We start from the raw sequence: 24000 nt of genomic DNA on the forward strand, positions 1-24000 counted from the left end.
GTAAAAGGGCTTTTATGTACTTTGCGCCGTCGTCTTGGAACACCTTACAAAATACTTTTAAACTGGAAGAACTTGAGGCTTTAGAGGCTGATTCCCTGACCTGTCAATGTTTTTAATTTGCTGTTTTATACTCCTGTGAATTCAATGGTTTTTACTAGATTACTTGTAGATTTTCATGTTGTCTGTCTGTCATTTTTTTGCAATGACTTGGTGCTGCCTATCTTGGCCAGGGCGCTCTTGAAAAAGAGATGAGCCCTCAATGAGCCCTTCCTGGTTAAATAAAATAAAATAGTAGGTAGGCCTATGCACTCCCGGGCCCACCCATGACTGCGCCCCTGCTCAGTCATGGGAAATCCATAGTTTAGGGCCTAATTAATTTATTTCAATAGACTGATTATCTTATATGAACTGTAACTCAGTAAAATCTTAGAAATTGTTGCAAGTTGCATTAATATTCTTGTTCAGTACATACAATTGAAGTCGGAAGTTTTAGATACACCAGTTTTTCACAGTTCCTGACATTTAATCCTAGTAAAAATTCCCCGTTTTAGGTCAGTTAAGATCACTTTATTTTATTTCTTAATTTTAAGGATGTGAAATGTTAAAATAATAGTAGAGAGAATATTTCAGCTATTATTTCATTAATCACATTCCCACTGGGTCAGAAGTTTACATACAATCAATTAGTATTTGGTAGCATTGCCTTAAAATTGGTTAACTTTGGTGAAACGTTTTGGGTACACTTCCAAAAGCTTCCCACAATAAGTTGGGTGAATTTTGGCCCGTTCCTCCTGACAGAGCTGGTGTGACTGAGTCAAGTTTGTAGGCCTTCTTGTCATACACACTTTTTCAGTTCTGCCCACAAATCTTCTATAGGATTGAGGTCAGGGCTTTGTGATGGCCACTCCAATACCTTGACTTTGATGTCCATTTTGCCACAACTTCGGAAGAATGCTTGGGGTCATTGTCCATTTGGAAGACCCATTTGTGACCAAGCTTTAACTTCCTGACGGATGTCTTGAGATGTTGCTTCAATATATCCACATCATTTTCCTCCCTCATGTTGCCATCTATTTTGTGAAGTGCACCAGTCCCTCCTGCAGCAAAGCACCCCCACAACATGATGCTGCCACCCCCGTGCTTCACGGTTGGGATGGTGTTCTTCAGCTTGGAAGCATCCCCCTTTTTCCTCCAAACATAACGATAGTCATTATGGCCAAACAGTTCATTTTTGTTTCATCAGACCAGAGGACATTTCTCCACAAAGTACGATCTTTGTCCCCATGTGCAGTTGCAAACCGTAGTATGGCATTTTTAAGGATGTTTTGGAGCAGTGGCTTCTTCCTTGCTGAGCGGCCTTTCAGGTTATGTCGATATAGGACTCGTTTTACTGTGGATATAGATACTTTTGTACCCGTTTCCGCCAGCATCTTCACAAGGTCCGTTGCTGTTGTTCTGGGACTGATTCTTCAAAGTTGCCTCCCTTTGCCTTGATGGCAGCTTTGCACAATCTTGGCATTCTCTCAACCAGCTTCATGAGGTAATCACCTGGAATGCATTAGTAGGTGTGCCTTGTTAAAAGTACATTTGTGGAATTTCTTTCTTTCTTAATGCATTTGAGCCAATCAGTTGTGTTGTGACAAGGTATACAGAAGATAGCCCTATTTGGTAAAAGACCAAGTCCATATTATGGCAAGAACAGCTCAAATAAAAGAGAAGAGGAATACACACCTCCTCGGCTGAGAGGCAGTGTGTACAAACAGTACACCACAAACATTTAGACACGCACGCATGCTGACATGCCTAAGAGGAACTGTGTACACACACTCTGAAAAGCTAGGATGTCTGGGGCTGCATTAGGGAAATAAACACTTTGGGAGTCGAGACAGTTGGTTTCTATCTAAAGTGTTAATTACCTTATAATTTCTCTCCCTCGGTGTCTCTGTCCCTTTCTCTCTCGCTCTCGGTGTCGCTGTCCCTCTCTCGGTCTGTCCCACTCTCTCTGTGTCTCTGTCCCTCTCTCTGTGTGTCTCTGTCCCTCTCTCTCAGTCTGTCCCTCTCTCTCTGTGTATCTGTCCCTCTCTCTCTCTGTGTAGCTGTCCCTCTCTCTCTCTGTGTAGCTGTCCCTCTCTCTCTCTGTGTCTCTGTCCCACTCTCTCTGTGTCTCTCTCTCTCTGTGTGTCTCTGTCCCTCTCCCTCGGTGTCTCTGTCCCGCTCTTGGTGCCGCTGTCCCTCTCTCTCTCTGTGTCTCTGTCCCTCTCTCTCTCTCTCTGTGTAGCTGTCCCTCTCTCTGTGTCTGTCCCACTCTCTCTGTGTGTCTCTGTCCCTCTCTCTCTGTGTCTTTGTCCCTCTCTGTGTGTCTTTCCCTCTCTCTCAGTCTGTCCCTCTGTCCCCCTCTCTCTGTGTCACTTTCCCTCTCTCTCAGTCTGTCCCTCTGTCCCCCTCTCTCTGTGTCTCTGTCCCTCTCTGTCCCTCTCTCTCTCTGTGTCTCTGTCCCTCTCTCTCTCTCTCTGTGTGTCTGTCCCTCTCCCTCTGTGTCTCTGTCCCTCTCTCTCTCTCTGTGTGTGGCTGTCCCTCTCTGTGTGGCTGTCCCTCTCTCTCTCTCTGTGTGGCTGTCCCTCTCTCTCTCTGTGTGTCTCTGTCCCTCTCCCTCTCTGTGTGTCTCTGTCCCTCTCTCTGTGTGTCTCTGTCCCTCTCTCTGTGTGTCTCTGTCCCTCTCTCTCTCTGTGTGTCTCTGTCCCACTCTCTCTGTGTGTCTCTGTCCCTCTCTCTCTGTGTGTCTCTTTCCCTCTCTCTCTGTGTGTCTCTTTCCCTCTCTCTCAGTATGTCCCTCTGTCCCCCTCTCTCTGTGTCTCTGTCCCTCTCTCTCTCTGTGTAGCTGTCCCTCTCTCTCTCTGTGTGGCTGTCCCTCTCTATCTCTGTGTGGCTGTCCCTCTCTATCTCTGTGTGGCTGTCCCTCTCTATCTCTGTGTGTCTCTGTCCCTCTCCCTCTCTGTGTGTCTCTGTCCCTCTCTCTCTCTGTGTGTCTCTGTCCCACTCTCTCTCTGTGTGTCTCTGTCCCTCTCTCTCTGTGTGTCTCTGTCCCTCTCTCTCTGTGTGTCTCTGTCCCTCTCTCTCTGTGTGTCTCTTTCCCTCTCTCTCTGTGTGTCTCTTTCCCTCTCTCTCAGTATGTCCCTCTGTCCCCCTCCATCGGTGTCTCTGTCCCTCTCCATCGGTGTCTCTGTCCCTCTCCATCGGTGTCTCTCTCCCTCTCCATCGGTGTCTCTCTCCCTCTCCATCGGTGTCTCTGTCCCTCTCCATCGGTGTCTCTGTCCCTCTCCATCGGTGTCTGTCCCTCTCCATCGGTGTCTCTGTCCCTCTCCATCGGTGTCTCTGTCCCTCTCCATCGGTGTCTCTGTCCCTCTCCATCGGTGTCTCTGTCCCTCTCCATCGGTGTCTCTGTCCCTCTCCATCGGTGTCTCTGTCCCTCTCCAGAACGGTGTCTCTGTCCCTCTCCATCGGTGTCTCTCTCCCTCTCCATCGGTGTCTCTCTCCCTCTCCATCGGTGTCTCTCTCCCTCTCCATCGGTGTCTCTCTCCCTCTCCATCGGTGTCTCTGTCCCTCTCCATCGGTGTCTCTGTCCCTCTCCATCGGTGTCTCTGTCCCTCTCCATCGGTGTCTCTGTCCCTCTCCATCGGTGTCTCTGTCCCCCTCCATCGGTGTCTCTGTCCCTCTCCATCGGTGTCTCTGTCCCTCTCCATCGGTGTCTCTGTCCCTCTCCATCGGTGTCTCTGTCCCTCTCCATCGGTGTCTCTGTCCCTCTCCATCGGTGTCTCTCTCCCTCTCCATCGGTGTCTCTCTCCCTCTCCATCGGTGTCTCTCTCCCTCTCCATCGGTGTCTCTCTCCCTCTCCATCGGTGTCTCTGTCCCTCTCCATCGGTGTCTCTGTCCCTCTCCATCGGTGTCTCTGTCCCTCTCCATCGGTGTCTCTGTCCCTCTCCATCGGTGTCTCTGTCCCTCTCCATCGGTGTCTCTGTCCCTCTCCATCGGTGTCTCTGTCCCTCTCCATCGGTGTCTCTGTCCCTCTCCATCGGCGTCTCTGTCCCTCTCCATCGGCGTCTCTCTCCCTCTCCATCGGCGTCTCTCTCCCTCTCCATCGGCGTCTCTGTCCCTCTCCATCGGCGTCTCTGTCCCTCTCCATCGGCGTCTCTGTCCCTCTCCATCGGCGTCTCTGTCCCTCTCCATCGGCGTCTCTGTCCCTCTCCATCGGCGTCTCTGTCCCTCTCCATCGGCGTCTCTGTCCCTCTCCATCGGCGTCTCTCTCCCTCTCCATCGGCGTCTCTGTCCCTCTCCATCGGTGTCTCTGTCCCTCTCCATCGGTGTCTCTGTCCCTCTCCATCGGTGTCTCTGTCCCTCTCCATCGGTGTCTCTGTCCCTCTCCATCGGTGTCTCTGTCCCTCTCCATCGGTGTCTCTGTCCCTCTCCATCGGTGTCTCTGTCCCTCTCCATCGGTGTCTCTGTCCCTCTCCGTCGGTGTCTCTGTCCCTCTCCGTCGGTGTCTCTCTCCCTCTCCGTCGGTGTCTCTCTCCCTCTCCGTCGGTGTCTCTCTCCCTCTCCGTCGGTGTCTCTCTCCCTCTCCGTCGGTGTCTCTCTCCCTCTCCGTCGGTGTCTCTGTCCCTCTCCGTCGGTGTCTCTGTCCCTCTCCGTCGGTGTCTCTGTCCCTCTCCGTCGGTGTCTCTGTCCCTCTCCGTCGGTGTCTCTGTCCCTCTCCGTCGGTGTCTCTGTCCCTCTCCGTCGGTGTCTCTGTCCCTCTCCGTCGGTGTCTCTGTCCCTCTCCGTCGGTGTCTCTGTCCCTCTCCGTCGGTGTCTCTGTCCCTCTCCGTCGGTGTCTCTGTCCCTCTCCGTCGGTGTCTCTGTCCCTCTCCATCGGTGTCTCTGTCCCTCTCCATCGGTGTCTCTCTCCCTCTCCGTCGGTGTCTCTCTCCCTCTCCGTCGGTGTCTCTCTCCCTCTCCGTCGGTGTCTCTCTCCCTCTCCGTCGGTGTCTCTCTCCCTCTCCGTCGGTGTCTCTCTCCCTCTCCGTCGGTGTCTCTGTCCCTCTCCGTCGGTGTCTCTGTCCCTCTCCGTCGGTGTCTCTGTCCCTCTCCGTCGGTGTCTCTGTCCCTCTCCGTCGGTGTCTCTGTCCCTCTCCGTCGGTGTCTCTGTCCCTCTCCGTCGGTGTCTCTGTCCCTCTCCGTCGGTGTCTCTGTCCCTCTCCGTCGGTGTCTCTGTCCCTCTCCGTCGGTGTCTCTGTCCCTCTCCGTCGGTGTCTCTGTCCCTCTCCGTCGGTGTCTCTGTCCCTCTCCATCGGTGTCTCTGTCCCTCTCCATCGGTGTCTCTGTCCCTCTCCATCGGTGTCTCTGTCCCTCTCCATCGGTGTCTCTCTCCCTCTCCATCGGTGTCTCTGTCCCTCTCCATCGGTGTCTCTGTCCCTCTCCATCGGTGTCTCTGTCCCTCTCCATCGGTGTCTCTGTCCCTCTCCATCGGTGTCTCTGTCCCTCTCGCTCTCTCGCTGTCCCCCTCTCTCTCTGTGTCTCTGTCCCTCTCTCTGTCCCTCTCTCTCTGTCTGTCTCTGTCCCTCTCGCTCTGTCCCTCTGTCTCTCTCTGTGTCTGTCTCTGTCCCTCTCTCTCTCGGTGTCTCTGTCCCTCTCTCTCTCGGTGTCTCTGTCCCTCTCTCCCTCTCCCTCTGTGTCTCTGTCCCTCTCTCGGTGTCTCTGTCCCTCCCTCTTTCCGTCCCCGTCCCTCCCCGTCTCTCTCTACGTCACCTCCTCTCTCCCCATCTCTCTCTCCGTCCCCATCCATCCTTCTCTCTCCATCCCCCCGTCTCTCTCTCCGTCTGTCCCCCTCTCTCTCCATCTGTCCCCCTCTCTCTCCGTCTGTCCCCCTCTCTCTCAGTCTGTCCCCCTCTCTCTCAGTCTGTCCCCCTCTCTCCGTCTGTCCCCCTCTCTCTCCGTCTGTCCCCCTCTCTCTCCGTCTGTCCCCCTCTCTCTCCGTCTGTCCCCCTCTCTCTCCGTCTGTCCCCCTCTCTCTCCGTCTGTCCCCCTCTCTCTCCGTCTGTCCCCCTCTCTCTCCGTCTGTCCCCCTCTCTCTCCGTCTGTCTCTCTCCGTCTGTCCCCCTCTCTCTCCGTCTGTCCCCCTCTCTCTCCGTCTGTCCCCCTCTCTCTCCGTCTGTCCCCCTCTCTCTCCGTCTGTCCCCCTCTCTCTCCGTCTGTCCCCCTCTCTCTCCGTCTGTCCCCCTCTCTCTCCGTCTGTCCCCCTCTCTCCGTCTGTCCCCCTCTCTCCGTCTGTCCCCCTCTCTCCGTCTGTCCCCCTCTCTCCGTCTGTCCCGCTCTCTCAATCTGTCTGTCCCGCTCTCTCAATCTGTCCCGCTCTCTCAATCTGTCTGTCCCGCTCTCTCAATCTGTCTGTCCCGCTCTCTCAATCTGTCTGTCCCGCTCTCTCAATCTGTCTGTCCCGCTCTCTCAATCTGTCTGTCCCGCTCTCTCAATCTGTCTGTCCCGCTCTCTCAATCTGTCTGTCCCTCTCCCTTTGTCTGCTCAAGCCACTTGTTTCCCAACTCAGCCCTCTCTGACTATCAGTCTGTGTTGTGAGTTCAGTGTGTGTGTGTGTGTGTGTGTGTGTGTGTGGTGCAGTCTTGTTCACACACAGTAAAACAATATATGTAAACCAGAGTGGTGGTAGGCTAGCAGGAGGTTCATCTACAGCTCTGAGATTGAGGCCCTATCACATCCTCACATACAGCCTACTTCCTATCATTCATTATTTATTCAACCTTGCAGAGTAGCATTTATAGTGGATAGGGAGAGGTAGGCAGCCCCACATATCCAACCAGAGGGCAGCCCCACATATCCAACCAGAGGGCAGCCCCACATATCCAACCAGAGGGCAGCCCCACATATCCAACCAGAGGGCAGCCCCACATATCCAACCAGAGGGCAGCCCCACATATCCAACCAGAGGGCAGCTCCACATATCCAACCAGAGGGCAGCCCCACATATCCAACCAGAGGGCAGCTCCACATATCCAACCAGAGGGCAGCCCCACATATCCAACCAGAGGGCAGCCCCACATATCCAACCAGAGGGCAGCTCCACATATCCAACCAGAGGGCAGCTCCACATATCCAACCCCATCAACACCAGGAGGGGGGGGGGGGGGGGGCAGACATTTGCCGAGACGAGCACCAGTACGGCAGCCTTCAAGTGTTTCAGAGTGTAGGAATTGTGCCTGATGGTTAATCAATCAGATAGGGTTTACATGAGCCTAGAGGTTGGTAGTCTCCTGATACCCTTCCCCATGGACTTCCTTTCAGGAGGCCTGGCTCTGAGGCTGTGAGTGTGTGGCTGTGAGTGTGTGAGGCTGTGAGTGTGTGAGGCTGTGAGTGTGTGAGGCTGTGAGTGTGTGAGGCTGTGATACATTCTTACATGATCTTCTGTTGGAGATCTTCTGGGGCTGAAGAACACTGGCGGCAGGACGACGCAGAGCAAACCTCCTGGAGAAAAAAGAGGAAGAGAGGAAAGTGGGAGGAGAGAGAGACAGGATAGGAAAGAAAGAAGATAGAAGAGGAAAGAGGGAGGAGGAGAGGGAGGATATGAGAGGAAAGCGGGAGGAGGAGAGAGAGACAGGATAGGAGACAAAATTTGGAGGAGAGACAGAGAGAGAGGGGGGTAGGAGAGGAAAGAGGGAGGAGAGAGAGGATAGGAAAGGAGGGAGAGAGACGATAGAAGACGAAAGAGGGAGGAAAAGAGAGGAGAGGAGAGCGAGAGGAGAGAGAGAGAGAGGAGAGGAAAGGAGAGAGAGACAACAAGGAGAGAGAGTCAGGAGAGACAGATGGAGAGGAGACAGAAACAGCGAGGAGAGAGACAGGAGGAGAGGAGAGAAAGACAGCGAGGAGAGAGGAGGGGAGGAGAGAGAGACAGAGAGAGAGGAGGGGAGGAGAGAGAGACAGCGAGGAGAGAGAGGAGGGGAGGAGAGAGACAGCGAGGAGAGAGAGAGACAGCGAGGAGAGAGAGAGAGACAGCGATGAGAGAGAAGAGAGGAGAGAGACAGCGAGGAGAGAGACAGCGAGGAGAGAGAGACAGCGAGGAGAGGAGAGAGACAGCGAGGAAGAGAGAGACAGAGAGGAGAGGAGAGAGACAGCGATGAGAGGAGAGAGAGACAACGATGAGAGGAGAGAGGAGAGGAGAGAGAGACAGCGATGAGAGGAGAGAGAGACAGCGATGAGAGGAGAGAGAGACAGGAGAGGTGAGAGAGAAAGCGAGGAGAGAGACAGCGAGGAGAGGAGAGAGGAGAGAGACAGCGATGAGAGGAGAGAGAGTCAGCGAGGAGAGGAGAGAGAGTCAGCGAGGAGAGAAGAGAGGAGAGAGAAGAATCCCAATAAAACCATCAGCTTTCACAGTCCCACTAGGATTAATAAACCCTTTCTGGTATAATACCTAGAAACATCCTTAAATATCCATCACGTTCATTCTTTAGGTTAAAACAAATGAAAGAAGAGGAGCGAGAGGGAGAAAGATAGAGAAAAGGAGTGGCAGGAATAAATGTGAAGGATTTAGATTTTTGGGGGGGGCAATTTTTTTTCTCTGCACTCGTTGATGTTCAGACGGAGCCAAGAAACTGCCCCAGTCCTCCAGACCAGTCCTCCTGCCCAGTCCTCCAGCCCAGTGTTGCACATCAGCAGCCATCTGTGCTTGCCACTGATGTGTGATTTTCCATCCACTCCCCTTCCAAAGTGCTATCATTTTCTGTCATGACTCATTTTGGGCCAGACGCGCACGGAAATCCAAAGTATTTTGGCAGCACCAGGTAAGAGGGGAGGCGGGTAGAAGGAGGGAGGGAGGAGAGGGGAAAAAAGGAAAGAGAAAGAAATAGTCATTCCTTTCATTGTGATGGCAGTGAAACACTCCAAGCCTGGACAGGGCTTGTAATGGGGGTGGCAGACAGACAGGTAACACTACCGTTCAAAAGTTTGGGGTCACTTTGAAATGTCCTTGTTCTTTAAAGAAAATCACATTCTTTGCCCATTATAATAACATTAAATTGATCAGAAATACACTGTAGACATTGTTAATTTTGTAAATGACTGTTGTCGCTGGAAACAGCAGATTTTTAATGGAATATCTACATAGGTGTACAGTGGCCCATTATCAGCAGCCATCACTCCTGTGTTCCAACGGCATGTTGTGTTAGCTAATCCAAGTTTATCATTTTAAAAGGCTAATTGATAATTATAAAACCCTTTTGCAATTATGTTAGCACAGCTGAAAACTGTTGTCCTGATTAAAGAACCAATAAAACTGGACTTCTTCAGACTAGTTGAGTATCTGGAGCATCAGCATTTGTGGGTTCGATTACAGGCTCAAAATGGCCAGAAACAAAGTACTTTCTTCTGAAACTCGTCTGTCTATTCTTGTTTCTGAGAAATTAAGGCTATTCCATGCGAGAAATTACCAAGAAACATGAAGATCTCGTACAACGCTGTGTACTACTCCCTTCACAGAACAGCGCAAACTGGCGCTAACCAGATTAGAAAGAGGAGTGGGAGGCCCAAGTGCACAACTGAGCAAGAGGACAAGTACATTGGAGTGTCTAGTTTGAGAAACAGATGCCTCACAAGTCCTCAACTGGCAGCTTCATTAAAAAGTACCCGCAAAACACCAGTCTCAACATCAACAGTGAAGAGGCGACTCCGGGATTCTGGCCTTGCAAAGAAAAGAGTTGCAAAGAAAAGCCATATCTCAGACTGGCCAATAAAAAGTAAAGATTAAGATGGGAAAAAGAACACAGACACTGGACAGAGGAACTCTGCCTAGCAGGTCAGCATCTTCACTGTTGACGTTGAGTCTGGTGTTAAGAAATTGCTTTTCTTTCAAAACAAGGACATTTCTAAGTGACCCCAAACTTTTGAACGGTAGTGTATATAGACAGGTCTTGTAATGGGGGTGGCAGACAGACAGGTATATAGACAGGTATTGTAATGGGGGTGGCAGACAGACAGGTACAGTGCCTTGCGAAAGTATTCGGCCCCCTTGAACTTTGCGACCTTTTGCCACATTTCAGGCTTCAAACATAAAGATATAAAACTGTATTTTTTTGTGAAGAATCAACAACAAGTGGGACACAATCAGGAAGTGGAACGACATTTATTGGATATTTCAAACTTTTTTAACAAATCAAAAACTGAAAAATTGGGCGTGCAAAATGATTCAGCCCCCTTAAGTTAATACTTTGTAGCGCCACCTTTTGCTGCGATTACAGCTGTAAGTCGCTTGGGGTATGTCTCTATCAGTTTTGCACATCAAGAGACTGACATTTTTTCCCATTCCTCCTTGCAAAACAGCTCGAGCTCAGTGAGGTTGGATGGAGAGCATTTGTGAACAGCAGTTTTCAGTTCTTTTTGAAATATCCAATAAATGTCGTTCCACTTCATGATTGTGTCCCATTTGTTGTTGATTCTTCACAAAAAAATACAGTTTTCTATCTTTATGTTTGAAGCCTGAAATGTGGCAAAAGGTCGCAAAGTTCAAGGGGGCCGAATACTTTCGCAAGGCACTGTACATAGACAGGTAGGGGGGAGAGGAGGACAGGGGGAGAGGAGGACAGGAGGACAGGGGGTAGGGGGGGAGAGGAGGACAGGGGGTAGGGGGGACAGGAGGACAGGGGGTAGGGGGGACAGGAGGACAGGGGGGACAGGAGGACAGGGGGTAGGGGGGACAGGAGGACAGGGGGGAGAGGAGGACAGGGGGTAGGGGAGACAGGGGGGACAGGAGGACAGGGGGTAGGGGAGACAGGAGGATAGGGGGTAGGGGAGACAGGAGGACAGGGGGTAGGGGAGACAGGAGGACAGGGGGGAGAGGAGGACAGGGGAGGGTAGGGGGGAGAGGAGGACAGGGGGTAGGGGGGAGAGGAGGACAGGGGTAGGTTGTGTGGGTTGGTTTTTGGTCCATGGGTAGCTCACTCACCTCTCCTGGAACTGTTTGGAGGGGATGAGGCCTGCGCGAGGGTTGGCATGGCCATCTTGTTTAGCCTGCCACCAGTTGACATCATCCTGGCTCATGATCTGAAGGATATCTCCCCTCTTGAAGGCCAGGCCCGCCTCCTTACACGGGATGGCTTTGTCCTCCGCTGGGTCGTAGTCAAACAGTGTCTTCACAAACATCTGGAGAGAGATGGGAGGAGGAGGTTGAGAGAGAAAGACAGAGAAGTTATAAAAAGGACGACAGCGGTTTCTTCATGTTACCTTTTGTCTCCTCTCCCCACTAGTCACCGTGGCAACATCAAGGTAGGCCGTCGCTACGAAGATCTAAACCTGCCCGGCTTCGGAACCAGATCAGACACACTTCACTGTTGCTTAATGTGATTGGCCATGAAAGGTCAACACAATCAGGAGTTTGTCTATTACCTGCCTGAAGCCATTGGCTCTAGTCTCTCTGGGTTATTCCATCAACATGGCCTATGTCCCAAATGGCACCATATTCCCGACATAGTGCACTAGTTTGACCAGGACCGATAGGGCTCTGGTGAAAAGTAGTGCACGGTAGGGAATGGAGGAGGAACACCCCCACATACTAAAGTCTGTCAGCTGTCTTTGAGCGTGGCGAGAGTTTAACATCTCCTGAGTCACAGACTCTAAATGTGACTCCTACTTCGTTCTGCTTTGTGATCTGGGCTGATTCGCAGGTCCAAATTAACTTCGGTAATCTTTCCCTACTGAAGAGGGAAACATATTTTGCAGAGATGGGCTAATTTATCTTGGCAGTCAGCGGAGGGACACAGCGCGTCATCAACAGAAGTAAGACCTGGGAGAGAGAAAGGAGCCGAGACTTGGACAACTTTCCCTTTATAGGGAAAACAACTCACTACATCCTCACTCCAAGACGCTAAAGCAGTCACAGTAAATTACCAGTCCTTAGCCACTGGTGAATACAGACAGACAGACAGGAGACAGACAGACAGGGAGACAGACACAGACAGACAGGGAGACAGACAGACAGGAGACAGACAGACAGACGACAGACAGAGACAGGAGACAGACAGGAGACAGACAGAGACAGGAGACAGACAGAGACAGGAGACAGACAGAGACAGGAGACAGACAGACACAGACAGACAGAGACAGGAGACAGACAGGAGACAGGAGACAGACAGGAGACAGACAGAGACAGGAGACAGACAGAGACAGACAGAGACAGGAGACAGACAGAGACAGGAGACAGACAGAGACAGGAGACAGACAGACAGAGACAGGAGACAGACAGACAGAGACAGGAGACAGACAGACAGACAGAGACAGGAGACAGACAGACAGAGACAGGAGACAGACAGACGACAGACAGACGACAGACAGAAGACAGACAGAGACAGGAGACAGACAGACGACAGACAGATGACAGACAGACGACAGACAGACGACAGACAGACGACAGACAGAGACAGGAGACAGACAGAAGACAGACAGAGACAGGAGACAGACAGACAGAGACAGGAAACAGACAGAGACAGGAGACAGACAGAGACAGGAGACAGACAGAGACAGGAGACAGACAGAGACAGGAGACAGACAGAGACAGGAGACAGACAGACAGAGGAGACAGACAGACAGGAGGAGACAGGAGACAGACAGACAGACAGAGACAGGAGACAGACAGAGACAGGAGACAGACAGACAGAGAGAGGAGACAGACAGAAAGAGACAGGAGACAGACAGACAGAGGCAGGAGACAGGAGACAGACAGAGACAGGAGACAGACAGAGACAGGAGACAGACAGAGACAGGAGACAGACAGACAGAGACAGGAGACAGACAGACAGGAGACAGACAGAGACAGGGGACAGACAGAGACAGACAGAGACAGGAGACAGACAGAGACAGACAGAGACAGGAGACAGACAGAGACAGGAGACAGACAGGAGACAGACAGACAGACGACAGACAGAGACAGGAGACAGACAGACAGGAGACAGACAGACAGACAGGAGACAGACAGTCGGACGACAGACAGAGAGAGACAGGAGACAGACAGACAGACAGAGACAGGGGGGTAACGTCTCTGTATGTGTCAGGGTGATTTAAGGAGGGCTACGTTGCCATGTGGTGAAATTATGTATCAGATGGGGACACTTTGTTTGGGTCTGAGCAAGGAGGAAACACACTTTCTGGCTCTACAGCCTAACAGCAGTATAAACCAATACATCCTTGCTGAAAGCTCCTGCTTCGCTCTCCCTCTCCTCTCCTCTGGTCCATCTTTCTTTTTCTCTCTACAGCTTTACACATGTGTACCCAATTAGCCCGCACTTCAATGTATTTATTATAGCCAAGGAAAGAGAGTAAACTAGCTCTTCTCAGAGGGGAGTCTGAAGTTCTGGCAGCGATACACAGGTTCAGATTGATATCTGAAATGACCATATTAAAACCATTAAACTATGACAGAGAGAACAACCCAGCCATCCTCCAACCCACCCACATGCACCCTGTGTTCTGACAAATGGTGTTCCAGCTTGTCTTTTGACCTGAGGCTCAGCTAGGGGACATACTTCCCCAAGCCTCCTCTGTAATTGATAAATGTCTATGAACGACCATACATCACAACTATGAGTTGGAGAATACAGGATACAGCCAGACGGGAGGATTTTCAGTTAAAACAGCCACCTAACCTTACAAGCAACTACATTTACAGTACACATAAACCTACAAAACAAACACAAATCTCACATTCACACTCACACCAACACATACATGAGTGTTACTGTGGGCAGCTCGACCCTGTCAGATACACACTCATACAGGAGGAACTGGAATCAAACATGGATTGTACAATAGTACCCACAAGATCCTATCAAACCCTCCCAATCAACCTAGCCATTCCTCTGCCTATATACCATAGATTTCCCATTGAGTTGATGAGGAATGTGTCGACTCCAGGAACCATATTGATAAAGAGTAGGAGTGCTGACAGTGTTGGGGAGTAATGAACTAACTACATGTAGCTTGCTGACAGTGTTGGGGAGTAATGAACTAACTACATGTAGCTTGCTGACAGTGTTGGGGAGTAATGAACTAACTACATGTAGCTTGCTGACAGTGTTGGGGAGTAATGAACTAACTACATGTAGCTTGCTGACAGTGTTGGGGAGTAATGAACTAACTACATGTAGCTTGCTGACAGTGTTGGGGAGTAATGAACTAACTACATGTAGCTTGCTGACAGTGTTGGGGAGTAATGAACTAACTACATGTAGCTTGCTGACAGTGTTGGGGAGTAATGAACTAACTACATGTAGCTTGCTGACAGTGTTGGGGAGTAATGAACTAACTACATGTAGCTTGCTGACAGTGTTGGGGAGTAATGAACTAACTACATGTAGCTTGCTGACAGTGTTGGGGAGTAGTGAACTAACTACATGTAGCTTGCTGACAGTGTTGGGGAGTAGTGAACTAACTACATGTAGCTTGCTGACAGTGTTGGGGAGTAGTGAACTAACTACATGTAGCTTGCTGACAGTGTTGGGGAGTAGTGAACTAACTACATGTAGCTTGCTGACAGTGTTGGGGAGTAGTGAACTAACTACATGTAGCTTGCTGACAGTGTTGGGGAGTAGTGAACTAACTACATGTAGCTTGCTGACAGTGTTGGGGAGTAGTGAACTAACTACATGTAGCTTGCTGACAGTGTTGGGGAGTAGTGAACTAACTACATGTAGCTTGCTGACAGTGTTGGGGAGTAGTGAACTAACTACATGTAGCTTGCTGACAGTGTTGGGGAGTAGTGAACTAACTACATGTAGCTTGCTGACAGTGTTGGGGAGTAGTGAACTAACTACATGTAGCTTGCTGACAGTGTTGGGGAGTAGTGAACTAACTACATGTAGCTTGCTGACAGTGTTGGGGAGTAGTGAACTAACTACATGTACAGTGCCTTGCGAAAGTATTCGGCCCCCTTGAACTTTGCGACCTTTTGCCACATTTCAGGCTTCAAACATAAAGATATAAAACTGTATTTTTTTGTGAAGAATCAACAACAAGTGGGACACAATCATGAAGTGGAACGACATTTATTGGATATTTCAAACTTTTTTAACAAATCAAAAACTGAAAAATTGGGCGTGCAAAATTATTCAGCCCCCTTAAGTTAATACTTTGTAGCGCCACCTTTTGCTGCGATTACAGCTGTAAGTCGCTTGGGGTATGTCTCTATCAGTTTTGCACATCGAGAGACTGAAATTTTTTCCCATTCCTCCTTGCAAAACAGCTCGAGCTCAGTGAGGTTGGATGGAGAGCATTTGTGAACAGCAGTTTTCAGTTCTTTCCACAGATTCTCGATTGGATTCAGGTCTGGACTTTGACTTGGCCATTCTAACACCTGGATATGTTTATTTTTGAACCATTCCATTGTAGATTTTGCTTTATGTTTTGGATCATTGTCTTGTTGGAAGACAAATCTCCGTCCCAGTCTCAGGTCTTTTGCAGACTCCATCAGGTTTTCTTCCAGAATGGTCCTGTATTTGGCTCCATCCATCTTCCCATCAATTTTAACCATCTTCCCTGTCCCTGCTGAAGAAAAGCAGGCCCAAACCATGATGCTGCCACCACCATGTTTGACAGTGGGGATGGTGTGTTCAGCTGTGTTGCTTTTACGCCAAACATAACGTTTTGCATTGTTGCCAAAAAGTTCAATTTTGGTTTAATCTGACCAGAGCACCTTCTTCCACATGTTTGGTGTGTCTCCCAGGTGGCTTGTGGCAAACTTTAAACAACACTTTTTATGGATATCTTTAAGAAATGGCTTTCTTCTTGCCACTCTTCCATAAAGGCCAGATTTGTGCAATATACGACTGATTGTTGTCCTATGGACAGAGTCTCCCACCTCAGCTGTAGATCTCTGCAGTTCATCCAGAGTGATCATGGGCCTCTTGGCTGCATCTCTGATCAGTCTTCTCCTTGTATGAGCTGAAAGTTTAGAGGGACGGCCAGGTCTTGGTAGATTTGCAGTGGTCTGATACTCCTTCCATTTCAATAGTATCGCTTGCACAGTGCTCCTTGGGATGTTTAAAGCTTGGGAAATATTTTTGTATCCAAATCCGGCTTTAAACTTCTTCACAACAGTATCTCGGACCTGCCTGGTGTGTTCCTTGTTCTTCATGATGCTCTCTGCGCTTTTAACGGACCTCTGAGACTATCACAGTGCAGGTGCATTTATACGGAGACTTGATTACACACAGGTGGATTGTATTTATCATCATTAGTCATTTAGGTCAACATTGGATCATTCAGAGATCCTCACTGAACTTCTGGAGAGAGTTTGCTGCACTGAAAGTAAAGGGCTGAATAATTTTGCACGCCCAATTTTTCAGTTTTTGATTTGTTAAAAAAGTTTGAAATATCCAATAAATGTCGTTCCACTTCATGATTGTGTCCCACTTGTTGTTGATTCTTCACAAAAAAAATACAGTTTTATATCTTTATGTTTGAAGCCTGAAATGTGGCAAAAGGTCGCAAAGTTCAAGGGGGCCGAATACTTTCGCAAGGCACTGTAGCTTGCTGACAGTGTTGGGGAGTAGTGAACTAACTACATGTAGCTTGCTGACAGTGTTGGGGAGTAGTGAACTAACTACATATGGTATGTTTTTTCATGAAGTAGTTTGGATGTCGTGAAATCATTTTTCAAAGTCATGCGAGTTGAATGAATTCAATTTTTCTTAGGGGTTGATTTAGCGTAGCTTAACTTCTTTCAGTGTGAAGTAATTGGTAGTTTGCTAAACTACATTCTCGGAGTAGGTCCCCAACACTGATCTAAGATCAGTTTTGTCTTTTAAATCATAATGAATAAGATGGGGGACCTGATCCTAGATCAACACTGAGATACTCTGAAAGTCTTTGTGAATATGGGGCCCAGCACTAGAGGCAGTGAGCAGTGTAACCCGATCAGCATAATGAATACGGCAGGACAGCAGCAGGACCTTACCTTCTGCTCCTTGCTTGGCATCTCCTCTTTGATGGCTGGTATTAATTTAAACGTAATGGCCCCTTGGGACTGGGACTGAAACACAGACAACCGAGAGAGGGAGAGAGAGAGAGAGAGAGAGAGAGAAGAGCGGGAGAGAAAGAGAGCGATATAGAGAGAAAGAGAGGGAGGGAGAAAAAGGGGGGGTAATTAAGTTTCATTGTAAATAACTCAAAACCCAATAAGCCTCATCCAATGAGAAAGCTTTAACCTGAGGAACAGTTTACTTTTCAACAATTAGGAGAGAATGACTGCTGGGGGAGCGGAGGGAAGAGGAGAGGATGACTGCTGGGGGAGCGGAGGGAAGAGGAGAGGATGACTGCTGGGGGAGCGGAGGGAAGAGGAGAGGATGACTGCTGGGGGAGCGGAGGGAAGAGGAGAGGATGACTGCTGGGGGGGCGGAGGAAAGAGGAGAGGATGACTACTGGGGGAGCGGAGGGAAGAGGAGAGGAGAGCTGCCAAGAGGATTCTGGTCCTAAAGCAACCACTGCTTTTAACAGGTCCCAGTCTACCAATTCCAAACCATCTTTCTCTTTCCTCTCCATCTCTAACCAGAGCTGATCTGAGGACTGTGGCGGTGTGTGTGTGTGTGTGTGTGTTTGGAGCGACTACAAAGCCCCCTACAGGGACCCCTCCCTGCCTGTCTCTTCCAAGGGGAGTATGTGGCCCAACATACCCCAAACAGAGGCTGTTCCTGGGCCTGCTGGTACAGCCAGAGTTTAGCTTAGCTGTCAACACAGATGAATCATAGGGACATGGCCGCCCAGTGAGGATGAGTTAGGAGGAGAGAGTCCTGCCACTACAAACAAGACTGTAAATCTCTATAGCTGCGGGGCCCCGGCACCGAAACACAACTATAAACAGCAGGTCAATGATAACATACACACACAAGCATGGACTAAAACACACACAGACAGACACGCACACACACCAGAATGTGGATGATTTCATCTGGCTTCTTGTCATCCACAGGAACCCCGTTCACTTCCCTCAGCACGTCGCCTACATGGATCAGACCTGGGACAGGGACAAGACAGGGGAGAGAGAGGGAGGAAGAGAGAGAGGGAGGACGAGAGAGAGAGGAGAGCAAAATAGAGAAGACACGGACACAGAGACATAACACACACTGTACAGAGTGCACACAAACACAGCTATAGACACACAATAGAAAATACAGACCTACTAATAGAAATCCTTTGGAAGTTAATATCAGACTAAACAATAAGTGTCCACTGCATTTTAAACTGAGTATAATGAATGTGTGAGGTTGTATTGCTTTAGTAACACACAGGTTACTGGGTGGGCAGGTTGTTCACCTGGCTCTTCTTCAGGCTGGTATTAGTGATTATTGGGCACGTATGCAGCAATACACTTTACAACAGAGAGAGAGAGAGAGACAGAGAGAGAGAGGGTGGAGAGAGAGAGGGTGGAGAGAGAGTGGGTGGAGAGAGAGTGGGTGGAGAGAGAGAGGGTGGAGAGAGAGAGGGTGGAGAGAGAGAGGGTGGAGAGAGAGAGGGTGGAGAGAGAGAGTGGGTGGAGAGAGACAGAGGGTGGAGAGAGAGAGAGACAGAGAGAGAGAGGGTGGAGAGAGAGAGAGAGAGAGAGAGAGACAGAGAGAGAGAGAGACAGAGAGAGAGAGGGTGGAGAGAGAGAGGGTGGAGAGAGAGAGAGGGTGGAGAGAGTGGGTGGGTAGAGAGAGAGAGAGGAGAGAGGAGAGAGGAGAGAGAGAGATGGTGGGGAGAGAGAGAGTGGATGGGTGGTGAGAGAGAGGGAGAGAGAGACAAATATAACTAACCACTTCTGTCTGCTGCTCCACCTCTCATGATCCTGGCGATAAGGATGGCTCCTGTGTGCTCATCACGCTTTATTGTAGCTCCCTGCGTCAGACACAAAAGGAACAGGTCAATAGATGAAGTATCATATGAAGGTTTATTTTTTGTTGTTCTTTTTATATTTTACCCCTTTTTCTCCCCAATTCTGTGGTATCCAACTGTCTCATCGCTGCAACTCCCGTACGGACTCGGGAGAGGCAAAGGTCGAGAGCCGTGTGTCCTCCGAAACACAACCCAACCAAGCCGCACTGCTTCTTGACACAATGCCCAACCCAGAAGCCAGCCGCACCAACGTGTCGGAGGAAACACCGTACACCTGGCGACCGTGTCAGAGTGCACTGTGCCCGGCTCTCCACAGGTGTCACTAGAGCGCGATGGGACAAGGACATCCCTGCCGGCCAAACCCTCCCCTAACCCGGACGACGCTGCGCCGCCCCATGGGTCTCCCGGTCGCGGCCGGCTGTGACAGAGCCTGGACTCGTACCCAGAGTCTCCAGTGGCACAGCTGGCCCTGAGATGCAGTGCCTTAGACCACTGCGCCACTCAGGAGGCCATCATATGGTGTTACACGTGTACCAATATCCAGAGATTTCATCATGAACGTCCAACAGACATTTTCTGGTCAACCATCACTTCCAACCTGCTACACCTCTCTATGATTTCCAATCCAAACCCCACTTCAATCAACCACTGGGGTGAATCCCCTTACTGGTTGACATGAACGCCACAGCACAGGCTGCACAGTACAGTCCAAACCTTACCCGGCATAGACATCCATCCCGGGACCATGTCTGTCTGGAAAAGTGAGGCCCTAGCAGATAGTTAACCTTCAGCCCTGTAGCATCAGCAGACATCCAGACACCGTCACCCTCTCTCTCCCTCTCTCTCTCTCTCTCTCTCTAGACACCCTGTGTTTTCACTGTCATCTTTATTGCCCCATAGCTGAGACCAGGACACAGAGGGCAGGGGGAGAGACATCCAGACACCGTCTCCCTCTCTCTCTCTCTCCAGACACCCTGTGTTTTCACTGTCGTCTTTACTGCCCCATAGCTGAGACCAGGACACAGAGGGCAGGGAGAGAGACATCCAGACACCGTCTCCCTCTCTCTCTCTCTCTCTCTCTCTCTCTCTCTCTCTCTCTCCAGACACCCTGTGTTTTCACTGTCATCTTTACTGCCCCATAGCTGAGACCAGGACACAGAGGGCAGGGGGAGAGACATCCAGACAGGATATAGAGGACAGAAGGGATGAGGTTTCAGTGCAGCCAGTGATGCGTTTACCAGGGCTTCTCTCTCTCCCTCTCTTCAGCCAGCCAGAGACAATGGGTCCAGGGTGTGCCAACAGCCAACCCGCCCTTCCACAAGCAACTTATCGGCAGAGTGCTGGATGGTGGACGGATGCTGGCACACAGCGAGACGAGAGACGGCGAAACTTTTTCGATTCCCGGCCAAAGCATTGAGTGTCATCCCCGCCAGCCTATCCGACCGGACAGCGCCAGACGGGTAACGGCTCCGTAGACGTGTCGTCTAGGCACATAGTTACGAACTAGAAAGGAGTCATCCCTCGCTCCTCTCGTCTCTACCTGTTATTCACATCATCTACAAGACTGTTATTGTTTCTGTGAAAGAAGAGGCTCCTTTTTCTCCACGGTGTGTGAACTGTGCTTCGTTTCAAACTGTCCAACGAACTGCCATGTTGTTCTAACCAACTGCTACTAGGGCCTAGCCAGGGGGACTCAGAGACATCAATGATGAGGCGGTGGCCAACCAAACGTCCTTCCGTTTCATTTTTCTTGGGCGACCTACCTAAATATAGTACCTCCATAGGTCCAACAGGCAGGAGTGTCATGGCTGACAAGAAGCGCAGAGAGATGACTGGTTTCTTCCACTAAATTACCACGTCACCCTCACCGTTTTCTCAACCTGTTCCCTCCTAAATGGTTTTCTCCCCCAATAATACTTTTTTCAAGGTCCTTTCCTCTGTGTGACGTTGAGTTAAGAAGACGAGATGGCGGCTGGTCTTGATGGAAAGAGCAGAGGCCCTTCCTTTAACATGGGGATAAGACCCTCCTCAGGTCAGAGATCTTCACAGCTTTTCCATTTCATCAAATAGTTTGTCCAATTATGGTAACGAGAGGTTTTGGTAGAAGGAAATCAGAGGAGGGGTGGAGAGGGCAGAACACTGTCAAACCCTGGTGTTAAGGTCACAGCAAACCCCTTACAGAGACTATAAACAGCTGAAACATGATGCAATATGAGAGGGAGGGAGAGAGATGAGGAGGAAGGGGGCACCAGACAGAGAGAGGGCAGAGAGAGATGGAGAGATGGAGAGAGAAAGCAAACAGAGAGAGATACAGGTCTGTTTCATTTCCCAGAGCAGTGTCCAGACCGTATGGGGCGGAGGGTGGCAGCTCTCTGCTTTTCATCCAGTTGGGATGTTTTTGTCAGTGTGTTGTTGGCTGGGGGACTGTGATGGATGTTTTTGTCAGTGTGTTGTTGGCTGGGGGTCAGGACTGTGATGGATGTTTTTGTCAGTGTGTTGTTGGCTCGGGGACTGTGATGGATGTTTTTGTCAGTGTGTTGTTGGCTGGGCGCCAGGAATGTGATGGATGTTTTTGTCAGTGTGTTGTTGGCTGGGGGCCAGGAATGTGATGGATGTTTTTGTCAGTGTGTTGTTGGCTCGGGGACTGTGATGGATGTTTTTGTCAGTGTGTTGTTGGCTGGGGGACTGTGATGGATGTTTTTGTCAGTGTGTTGTTGGCTGGGGGACTGTGATGGATGTTTTTGTCAGTGTGTTGTTGGCTGGGGGACAGGACTGTGATGGATGTTTTTGTCAGTGTGTTGTTGGCTCGGGGCCAGGACTGTGATGGATGTTTTTGTCAGTGTGTTGTTGGCTGGGGGCCAGGAATGTGATGGATGTTTTTGTCAGTGTGTTGTTGGCTCGGGGCCAGGACTGTGATGGATGTTTTTGTCAGTGTGTTGTTGGCTGGGGGACTGTGATGGATGTTTTTGTCAGTGTGTTGTTGGCTGGGGGACAGGACTGTGATGGATGTTTTTGTCAGTGTGTTGTTGGCTGGGGGCCAGGACTGTGATGGATGTTTTTGTCAGTGTGTTGTTTGCTGGGGGACTGTGATGGATCGACAGCACTGACGCATAGCTCCTAATGAGCAAATACATAAACAGCCCTGAACCAAAAGAAGCTCTGGCTTCAAACACTGGGACGGGTGCATACAAGCGCACACCCACAAACACATAGAGTAGGGAATTCACTAGCCTGCATGGGGCCTCTCCTGAAGCTGCTAACCTGAGGATGGCTGCTCTATTCATTAACACAGACCCATCAGCACTCGCTGGCACATGGAAGCCATTTGGGAGAGTTGCGGACGAGCCAAGGAGAGTTTAACTCGAGCCAGGGAAACGGTGGTGCCCGGGGGTTACCTGAACGCAGGCCAGCCAAAGACTGACTAACAGTCAGACAGACATAGGCCTAGGCTGCATCCCAAATGGCACCCTATTCCCTATATAGTGCACTACCTTCGACCAGGACCCTATGGCATCTGGTTAAGTGTAGTGCACTATATAGGGAGTAGGGTGCCATTTGGGACACGACTAGACAGGCAGGAGTACTTAAGGGTTATGATTGATGTTGGACAATCACAAAGCCTGATGAATGAGCTACACTAGTAAGTAGAAGGGCCACCACTTAACCATCAAGTGACTGGCTAAACCTCGTCATTCTCACCAAATAGATAGCTTAGTTAGCCCAAGAGGAGGGAAACATAAGGAAGTGTCTCTTTTTGTGTGTATTTTGTTTCGCTTTTCGCCCCTCACCTCCCTAAGAGTCTTCCGACTCGGGGCGGAGGTCTAAAAATAGGCATTACTTATAAGAAGCGAGCGAGCCTCTCTCCGAAAAATGATATGTTGGAGAAGTTAGCGATGTGGAATCGTCCTGGTGGAATCAGCAGTGCTTTTAGGTCAATTACTCATCAGTAAGTAAGGTGATCCTCTGCTCTCCCCCTGATCAGCTCCATATGGGAACCTCTGCTCCGACCACTATTACTATATTTTGAACACATAAAATGTTTCTGATCGTTATTGTAGGCCCGGCCAAAACTCAATAGCTTAATCTCCGCGGTGTGATGAGAATTGGAGAAATATTCATCCATATCAGACTGTTAGTTATATTCTCTCTCCGAGGCTCTGTGAACGGCCGTATAAAACACACATGCAGAGCGAGACAAGGTTGCCGTATTAAGTACGTGATGACAAATGGCTCACACTTTACATATTCACTCAACTTTTAGAAAGAGGAAAGAGAGCGGGGCTTGGGGGGGGGGACAATCTGGATTGCCTCACGGTATATAGGAGGCGAGCGTGCATTTCTGAGCGCGAACGAGAGGCAAGCGATATCTTCCAGGGCCTTTCAACATGCGCTGGAGCCACGATAGAGTGGGGCAGGGGCCAGGACAGTTACTGCTGCAGTAGGAGAGACCTCAGCCCTCTGCTCAACACACGTCAGTCAGGACCAGAACCTACTGGCTGGCTTAGGTTTCAGGGGGCTGGTGGCTGTGGCCCAGGGCAGAGAGACTGAGGTAGGGGCCAGGACAGTTACTGCAGCTGCAGACATAGGGCTGGATGGCTGGGTGGGCCTTCAGGGGGGTAAATCATTATTGGGGATTAAGTATAGGTGCTGGGGGGCCTGGACTGTTATAGCAGCAGTAGGAGAAGCAGCAGGAGAGGCTTCAGACCTTAGCACAGCACACTGGGGCTGGGTGTCTGGCCCGGCCATGGTGGAGAAACAGAGGACAGAAGTCATCTTATCCAGCCCTAACCCTGCCTGGCTGGGGCTTCAGGGCATCTAGGGTATACGATTGGGGATTGGGAATAAGGGCTGGGGCCAGGGCCATAGGATCTGCTGGCTGGTTCTTCAGCGGTCTGGTATCTAGAGCTGGGATTGGGGCTCTGGCTGGAACAACAGGACTGGTGGTGTGGCTGGGGCTTCAGGAGTCTGGGTGTGTGGCCTGGTCATAGCGGAGAACCAGAGGGGATCCTCTTACCCCCCCCCCCCCCCCCCTCAACCTGCCAGCAAAAACAAGCAGGCGTCTCCATTTCACACACACATCCCTCAGTCCGTAACGACCACTCATAACAT

The 24000-nt window shown here is 50.2% G+C and overlaps 1 protein-coding gene across 3 annotated transcripts in view; it reads right to left on the reverse strand.

Moving 5' to 3' along the window:
• LOC110536594 (MAGUK p55 subfamily member 7) overlaps positions 1-24000 on the reverse strand; it is a 292189-nt gene that overhangs the window by 82240 nt on the left and 185949 nt on the right. For 2 of the 3 annotated variants that reach the window (XM_036935251.1, XM_036935250.1), the window contains 5 exons: positions 18813-18894; positions 17949-18034; positions 16979-17053; positions 10979-11175; positions 7442-7509 (listed from right to left, as the gene is read on the reverse strand). In XM_036935251.1, coding sequence (XP_036791146.1) covers positions 7442-7509; positions 10979-11175; positions 16979-17053; positions 17949-18034; positions 18813-18894 — 508 coding nt within the window. The remainder of the gene's footprint in view (positions 1-7441; positions 7510-10978; positions 11176-16978; positions 17054-17948; positions 18035-18812; positions 18895-24000) is intronic. The other variant, XM_036935252.1, reaches the window with a different exon arrangement.

This window comes from Oncorhynchus mykiss, chromosome 11 (assembly GCF_013265735.2).
Source record: "Oncorhynchus mykiss isolate Arlee chromosome 11, USDA_OmykA_1.1, whole genome shotgun sequence".
NCBI lineage: Eukaryota > Metazoa > Chordata > Actinopteri > Salmoniformes > Salmonidae > Oncorhynchus > Oncorhynchus mykiss.